The following is a 9026-nucleotide window of genomic DNA, read 5'->3' as shown; positions in this document are numbered from 1 at the left end:
TCCATAGAACTGGCAGACACCGGGTCATGGACAGAGCATGGGCAGCTCCTTTTGGAGTTGAACTCTAGATGAGACTCCTGTTTGGAGTTCTTAGAACAAGGTGTATATAAATGGGCCAGAGGTGGATGGGCCTTTATAATGGAGGGCAGGGAGTCCTTTGTTTATTGCCTCATGCCCTAGACCTGCCCTTATTTACTTCATAGGAAAGACTGGCAGGAATCCATAAGCAGCCCAAATGGGCCAGCTGGCCTCTTCAACACCAAGTTTGGAGATAAGGGAGCTCTTTTCTCCCTCCTTCCACTGAGAACACAGGGGAGGCTACACCTCTTTGACCTGAACTGGCTTTCTCTGTGGCCAGGAGACTCAGGAGAGTCTGTAAAAACCAGCAAGGGCCCCTAGCCACATGGGACCAGCATCTGGAAGATTACCTTAACCCCGTCTTTGAGAAATGAGTTCTGAGTAACAGAGATTAAGAAAGAAAAAAAAAGACACTAAAAAGACTGTCCCATACAAATAAATTTTTAATAATTTCGACTTGCCGCCAGCTTCCCGCTCCAGTTCCTCTAGGGTTTATCACTGTGGAAAACACTAAATGCCCTAGGCTGAGCTATCCATCTAGTGATCAGAGATGACCCAGTCCCTGATCTTTTAAGAATCTACACATGGCAGCATGTTGGTGGATACTCTGGTACTAGTGCATATCTTTTCAATGTTGGGAAAGCAAATATCTCAAAGAGATTTGAAGCTTAAGTGGAACAGCAGCTGGGGAGGTCTCAGACCTGCTCACTGCTGGATTCCTATACTTCCAGATTCTTTCTGTGCCACTTGTTTCCTGCCATCCTGAGGGCTTTAGAGAGTGCTTTGGAAAAGATCTCAGAGCAGCAACTACTTCGGAGGCAGCTGTGGGGTAGGGAAAGCCAGCAGTAGTCCATTGGAGGCTGTCCATAGAAGGAATCACCGGCCACTTCCCAAATGTCAGGAGACTTGCCTTTGGCTCCACCCAGAATAATAGAATAGCCTCTCTATGATGCTCACCTGGCCTCTTTCAGATGGATGGTACTCTGCCCCCAGCAGGTTCTCTCCCTTCCAGCACCAAACCACATCAGGAACAGATTCCTCCCCAGAGGAAATTCTCAGGCAGGCTGGATGTAAACAACAGCCGGTTGAGGGGGTGGAACATGGGGAGGGAGGAGAGGCTCCCAGAGGGGGTTACTAGGGAGGTGGGGAAGCTGCTGGAAAAGGAACCAGCAAAGTAGGCACCTGAGGGCTCAGAAAACCTGTCGATGTTTATTTCACACACACACACACACACACACACCTACAACTAAAGACAGTTTAAACCAGACTGAAAATGAAAAGCTAAAATTTTGACCCTATAGTGCTGATGAGTCAATGGGTTGGAAGGCAGGAGAAACTAATAGGTACTCCTGGTAGCAAGGATCAAATCCAGAAATTGGTGGCCAGACGGTGGAGTAATGAGTGAATTCTAATCTCCAGTCTACCAGAGGAGTCAGATCTGGATTTAGAAAATAGAAAAAAAGTACTCCATTCTTACCCTACCCTAAGCCTGAGCTAAGGGTCCTAATGATGAGGCAGAGTGCCAGCATGGGCAGGGGAAACAAATTTCAAGCCCAGCTCAACCCCAGGTCCAAAGAAAGCAGAACTGGTTCCACTTACATCTGAGAGTTAATCTGTTTTTCAGAAGCCTTGAGAGCCATTGACCCTCAAGGTGTTGGCATCAGCCTAAGGCTTGCTCCAACAGCTCCTGAAAATTAGTCAGTAACCACAATTTATAATCTAAATTGGAAATGTGAGGGGTATCCAGGGAGCCCACCCTGGAAATCCCTACATTCCTGAAGGCTTCTCCCTGTGCCCACCCATCCCTCCCCAAATAAGATTATCCCTGGCTTGCCCCTTCTGGCCCCTGCTGTCCAGTTCCAATGAAGTACGGCCTTTATCGAGAGAACTCTGTATCTGTGTTGTTCTCCAACTTTGGGGACAGCCCCCTCTCCCCTCACTCCCCTTCCATCCCAGAAGCCTCATGGGTAAGGGCAGTCAGTGGCTGCTCAGGTATGCACGGCCTCAGGAGATAGTGGAGAATTCTTTGAGCAGGACTTCCTGGCTGAGTGTGTGGAAGGCCAGGTTTCTCCTGACGTTGGTGCTAATGGATCGAACCTGGGAAAGGGTGGGGGAAAGTAGGAGGGCACAAGCAAAGAGAAAAGAGAGAGTTGGTTACAAACAGTAGAGGGCAGTGCCTGAGGCACAAGGCCAAAAGCTGTGCTAGAAACTTCTCTCTTAAGAAACAAACCCTTAACAGCTATCATTCCTGCAGGCAAATGAGCGAACAGTTCCGAGATAGTGGGAAGAAGAGAGGCTGGGAGACAGAAACTCTAGTGGATATGAGAAGAGCTTCTCCCCCTGAAGGGGCAGAAGCAAGCATAGGCAGGGAAGGAGAGCAGGGCAGGCCTTGGTCCTTGCCTCAGCCATGCAGAACGGCACTGGTCTGCTCAGTGGTCTGATGGAGGAGGAGAAACTGATGCTAGCAGACTCACGCTCTGGAGCTACCTTCTTTTGGATGTGTTTCTAGTCTCCTCATTCTCCCTTTGTATTTATCTACTTTTGCGGGGGTTAGAAAGAACGCTTAGATGCAGCCCTTGTCTGGCATAGAGGGCAAGAGTATGATCCAAGGAGGCCAATGACCAGGATCAGGTCATACAGCTAGTGAGTCCCAGGGTTGAGGCAGGACCCCAGTTTCTAGCCCAGCACTCTTTCCATACTACAAAGATTCCTCCCCACTCCAGAGGAAAGTCTAGGGTATACCCTTGCTGTGTCCCCCCTGCTCACCTCACACACTTTCTACCCACAGACTAAGAACCTTGCAGGAAGTAGTCCTGTGTCAGCAAGGGAAAAGACCTGTGGGGAAGGGGTCAGAGGGCCAAACTTCCTACTCTGAGTGCGTTCTAGAAGGAATCTAGCAGACTCCTGAGGGAGATTCGTTCATGGGAAATAGATGTGAACGTTGTATGAGAGATAAAGGAGAGAGGAGGAGAAAAATAACATTTATCTGTGCTGGGCCCCAAAGTTCAGGGCACTTTCCTTCAATTCCTGCTTTGCTATGGGAAACCTAATGAAGTTGTCAGGTTGGAAGCAGAGGAAAGGGCAGCATGGCGAAGAGCAGGCAGCTCAAGCTCATTAGCTCCAAACCTAACCAGACCCTCTTTGCTCCCCGTGCCAAAGGTACAGATAATAAGAACTAAGTAAGCCAGAGGCCACTGTCAGAGAGTCTAGAGACAGAGCTCCTCTGACTCTCTCCTCCACAACCCTCTTCATCTCCTATACTCTTTTTATTAAGTCTCGGCCCCCGGTAGTTCTCCAACACCAACCTAAAAGACCTGCCAACCACCCCATAAAAAGTATCTTCTTACACTAATGGCTTCCCTCTTCCCAACTAACTCACCCTGGAGCATGTCTCCCTCACCCTGGTATAGTCCAAAATCCCAGGAATGTAAGGTAGGGGTCGGAGCTGGGCTGTGTTTAGCACAAGACAGATGAGCTTAAATCCAGCGCCTTCATCACAGACTACGCATGGAGTAGTAAAAGCCGGGCTGATTCAATTTCTGCCCCAGCAGTGGAGAGTCTGAGGACATGGGAAGCAGGTACGAAGGCCTCCGTGTCCTGATCTCAGCCCCCAGCAGAATGCCCACGGAGGGGCAGGACTAAAGGGAAGCTGAGCTTTTCCTGACAGTAGCTCTGAGCACAGGACAGGAGAGGGACCATCAACAGGGACGGAGAGTCCAGTTCTGTGAAGAGATGCTGACTGGGAAATAGAGTAGGAGGCAGAGCAAATGCTCACTGGCTCCAGGTGGCCATGGGTGGGGGCTGCAGAAAGCTGAGTGATTAGAAAGTGGGAATGGAGGTAAGGAGTGAAGACTGGAGAATTAGATGGAGAGGGCACTCAGATCGGGAATGAATTAGAAATTTAGGAAGTGACTATATAAGGAAGAGAAAAACAATTACTCTCATTAGTTGCTCTGAGGACAGGATAAGGAGTAATGAGCCAGAGCTGCCACTGACAACACACGTCAAACCCCAGGTCCAGCAGGAATCATGCAAGGGTTGTTTCCATGGCTGCAGGAGAGAGGTGGGCAAATGCTGCCTCAGGCTTCTCACCCTTCCCAGCCTGGCACCAGTACCCTGGGGAATATCTTCTCTCACTGCCTGGTCCCAGACTGCTTTGGAAGAGAAGTCACACACCCAATCCTAGCAGACTCTTGAAGTCTTATTTCATCAGCCTTTGGCAAACTGTAGTTGTTCCCTAGATGCCCACCTGCATAGTAGAACCCAGTTGCTGGGAAAGGGCTCCCAAGAAATACGGGTAGAGACAGAGGCAGGGCGGACTCACCAGCTCTTTGAAGAAGGCAGCTTCCTTGTGCTGCTCCGAATACCGCTCATACTGGTCCAGGCCATCCTGCAGCTTCAGTGTGAGTGTGTCATAGTTGGCTCGCACTACCTCCAGCACCTGGGAGAGGTCAAGGGCCAGGGAGGATTTAGATCACGCAAACCCTAGATCACTTGGCCCCAATGCGTGCCCCTCCTGCTGCCCTACTGCACTGAATTTAGTCTGGGACAACACCTCCGACAGACAGACTCTGCTCACTATTTATCACACAGAAAAAACACCTGGTCACAGGGAGCAATTAATTCCTCAGGTTTCCGAGACCATTTTCTAATCTCTTCCATTCCTTGCTTTTCCTGACCACTCCAGCCTGGCCGCCAGGACTGTTTACTCTGGGTATGGTAAAAGAGCATGAGAAGTGACAGAATAGTGAGTGTCTTAAGTTTGCCCGTGTCCTCATACCATAAATTTATTCTCAGCCATATCCTGCAGCTTTCTCTGGCCAGGCTGTCATAGTTGCTGAGTAAGACTTTGCCAATGTCTCTTTCCTTTTCCCTTTCTGGGAACCACATTTCTTCAGTCCTGGGATGTTCCTCAGTACCATCTGCCACTTGTTTTCACCTCTCAATGCCAACTCAGTCTTCCTATCTGTTGCCTGGATTGAACTTTTGGGTATCTCAGCCTTGGGGTATTGGGGACACTCTAGATGAAGCTAGAGGTCACTTCATCTTTTGTTCTGATGAGGGGGTCTCTCTTCCCTACCATGCCTCTCTGACTTTTTGTGGTGGGGATCCAGACCTCCATTAACTCCAGGAACCTTGGATCTTTGTGGTTACAAAAGGAAGGGACTACCATAGCCATTCTTGATGTGACTTCAGTTTATAAGACCATGAATTAAAGGCAAGGACAATTAGGAAGAGAGGCACCACATCGCGTTAGAAGAAATGAGCTGGATAGAAAGGAAAGATCAGGAGAGGGAATGACTATTTTCTCTGGTAATCTAGATGACAGCTATTTTGCAACTTGATCTGACCTAGAAAGGAAGTCTATGACATCATGGAGAGCTCCCAGCTCTGTCATGGAGAGCTCCCAGCTCCATAGGGAGCTTTAGAAGAATGAGTGAGTGATGAGGGAGGCTTAGCTTTAACAACAGATAGGGGTGAAGGGAATAAGCTAAAGTCAGGACTGGTCAGAGGGACTGAGGATGGACTCCTAAGGAGTGCAAAACTGTGTCTGTGCTGTTCTTCTCACCAATTCAGTCTTGTGCCAGGGCAGACTTCACTTGGTAGCAAACATACTTCTGAGGAAAGAGTATGGATAGAGAACACAGGGAAAGCTTGTGTCCCAGGGTTTGGGTAGAATGGACAGCTAGGGCAAGGGTCCGGCCCAGGCTTCAGGCTTATAACTTAGACACTCAGCTCTTTATGATGACTTTGCCTGGCTAGGTATCTCAGACTCCAGTATAGGCTGGCTCCTTTGCTTCTAATTCAATTTGTCACCTCTGCCAGTAAGAAGGACCAGTACCTAGCAATGGCAGTCACCTATAAAGTAATCTGGTCCTCTCACGCACATGAGCTATGCTTGTGACTGGAATATCTACAGCCAAAGTCTTGGCTCAGAAGTGAACAGCTCAAACCTGGAAAAAAGGCAAAATTCCTCCAGGATGGAACCAGCCCCCAGGAGCCAGGCAGAAGAGAATAATATAAGCTTTCTCAAACCATGAACAAGAAGCAGCATCAGCAATCCCTAAAACCCAGTAACTTGGGCTCCACCTTCCCTGAGGGGTGTCAGGTACCAAAACACAAATACCACACTAAAGCCAGTTTCTGAAAAGAAGGTGCAGCATGTCAAGAGATACTGTATCCGGCAAGGCTGCCTCAATCACCTGGGCTTTCTCTTCTTGCCAGGGCAGAGTAGAAGGTCTACGATCTCACTCAGAAAAGGGATTTTTCCTTTCCCAGTAAAGTTGGCTTTTTCCAGGACAGTTTAGTTTGGTTTCTTACAGGGAGGTGAAAGCAAAGAAGGCGCCTGACCTATCAGCAACTCAGAAGGAAACCAGAGGCCTTGCTGGACCTAATGAGTGATCTCAGCTTTCCTCCTGTCAAGACCTTAGTTCTTTATCCTCTTTTACCCAGGGGAAAGTTGCCCTTCAGTTCACCCATCCTTTGCCATCTCTTGCTCTCATATTTTCTCTTAAATTCCCAAGAAGACATTCTAAGCTCAGGTCTGGGCTCTAGGCCAATCGGGACTTTGGAGCACTAGGGTATTTTCCTAGTCTGGGACTTCGCTTTCTGTAGATTCAGACTTGAGGAACATGTCCCATTTGAGACTTACACTCATCACCGGCCTGGGATGTGGCAAGGGCAGCACTTAGAGGGCAACCTCCCAGTGCCCTTGCACTTAAAGGCCTTAGGTTTTACCATAATTTGCAGCCTTAGTCTCTGCCTTCCTGACTCCTCCTAGGCTGAGATCCCTCCCTAATACACTGGGTACAAGCTCACCTCTTGTACCCAGTACTTCATCAGCTGTTGGACTTTTGGGCTTCCTAGAACCATGCCCACCACCTCAGCTCAAGATAGCTACAAAGTCAGTGAATCATCTATAAGCCACGTGCTCTCTAAAGAGTCCTCCTATCCCCACCTATGACCCTCTGCAGACAGGAACCTTGGTTCCTGGCAAGGCCCTGATAGAACAGAACTGGGAGTCCCACTCTTACTATGGGATCTCAGACAAGTCATCTAACCTCTCTGAGCCTCAGCCCTTCTCTGTATAAAATGGAACTTGACTTCATCGTCCTAAAATGATATGGGAATAAAAGTTTTGTGTTCTTGAAAGTAACAAATAATTGATGGAACATTATCATCCCAATGGATACACAGGTACCTGGACAGCTCCTTGGACTCAAGAGTAACTGCCTTCACAGCCCAGGAAGTATCTACCTATTTCAAACTATCTTAAAGAGTCTATGTGCATAAATGATTCTTCAATACAAAGGAGCATCATCTGAATTTAAGTGGAAGAAACAAATGGCCTCAGTTTAGGGAAAAACAGACTGGGAGGAGCAGAGAACCAAAATCCCTTCCCTGAGGTCTCTGGAGGGGAAGGGGCCTGACTAGGCTATGAGGTTAGAGAGACTTGAATTTCAGTCCCATGGACCACTAATGAGCTATGTAAACACATACACATTACTTAGTCTCTTTGAGCCTCGGTTTTCTTATCTGTAAAATGGGGATAACACTATCTACTTCATAAGGCTGATGGGAGGATGAAATGAGATGACTGTCCAATGTCTGGCACCTATGAACAGTCTATAAATGGTTACTAATTTTATGATGAAAGCTTCTTTCTGGTGACAAGGGGCATTTGGTAGTTCTCATTCCCAGATAGTTTTAACCATTAATAAGCCAGCACCTAGGGCCTTACACATCTTCATTCATATGGCAGATTCTGGTGAGGAGAAAACCTAATTTCTCTATTCAATATGAAAATAGGTTTCCCATAATGACTTCACTATACTGAGAGTAAATGGCAATGTGTCATTAGAAGTCAGAGAATGCCCAGTACCCACTGCCAACCTTAACAATTTTGGCAGTGCTAAGGATAAACTGAGCAGAGATACCCACAGAGGTCAGCCTTGCATCATATAGGTTATGAGGCTCTTGGCCACATCAGGATGGGGAAGGAGAGAGATCCCAGTGCACAGTTAGTTCGAAATTGCTGACAAAGTTTCAGACACACATATACCCTCCCCCTAGTACACACAATGCACATTCCTCAAGGACTATTTAGTGACCTGTGCCCATTTTTCTTTTAACAGAGCCTTTGAAATGGGAAATAACTTCTAGCCTGAAGATATCAGCAAAGAATAGTCAAGTTGGAAAAGTTTCTGACAATGGCTATACAATCTTGATGTCTGATGGCTTTGCTGTTTAGTCTGTTTAGTCTCAAATCTCCGTTGGACTGAATTCTCAGTAGAATGAGAACTGGGGGACAACTAAGTAATAGGATGTGACCTGTCAGCAAGCTTGTGTTCATTACCTTCTCAGTTTGAAATGACATCTATAGTATAACCTATTAGGGGAGAGTATTTAAGGTTGCCACCAGCCCACTCCCAGCCTAGACAACATGTATGGCCTTCTCTGCCAAGGTGCCAAATGAGAATGAAACCACAAGATACCAATAGAGACTTACCGAAACTTCTTATAGAATAGGAAATATTACTAGTTATAAGGCTTTGACCTATCTGAGCTTTAGTTTCTTTATCTGTAAAAGAGTCATCATATTTTCTTATAATATTATGAAGATTAGAGATAATATATGAAATAAACATAAAAATATAAATGATAGCATCTAACAAATAGAAGGTGCCAAATGAATGAAGGCGATTGAGAAGGAAACAAAGAAGAAAAATGGAAAGTATTTGATGTATTCAAATAAGATGAATCAGGTAGTTAAATGGTGGCCAGAAGGGTCTTGAGTTATCACTAATATTTAAGGAGGGTGATATGGAAGGCAACCATACCTCTTTTTGCCAGAGTGTGAGCACAGGGGTAGAACCACAGAAATAATAGTTTTACAAGGAACCTTGGAAATCTCCTACCTAATTCATGGCCTTCATCTTACAGATGAA

At 46.8% G+C, this 9026-nt stretch overlaps 1 protein-coding gene across 3 annotated transcripts in view; it reads right to left on the bottom strand.

Annotated features, from left to right (window-relative positions):
* Positions 1-503: 503 nt before the first annotated feature.
* ARMH3 (armadillo like helical domain containing 3) overlaps positions 504-9026 on the bottom strand; it is a 148194-nt gene continuing 139671 nt past the window's right edge. For 2 of the 3 annotated variants that reach the window (XM_039871410.1, XM_039871409.1), the window contains exons 25-26: positions 4403-4519; positions 1958-2175 (exon numbers count right to left, since the gene is read on the bottom strand). In XM_039871410.1, the coding sequence (XP_039727344.1) occupies positions 2083-2175; positions 4403-4519 (210 nt within the window). In that variant the 3' untranslated portion in view covers positions 1958-2082. Of the gene's footprint in view, positions 2176-4402; positions 4520-9026 lie in introns of all 3 variants that reach the window. The other variant, XM_039871407.1, reaches the window with a different exon arrangement.

This window comes from Pteropus medius, unplaced genomic scaffold (assembly GCF_902729225.1).
Source record: "Pteropus medius unplaced genomic scaffold, Ma_sr-lr_union100, whole genome shotgun sequence".
NCBI lineage: Eukaryota > Metazoa > Chordata > Mammalia > Chiroptera > Pteropodidae > Pteropus > Pteropus medius.
Note: the sequence above shows the minus strand (reverse complement) of the source record. Positions and strands in the feature narration are given on the sequence as shown.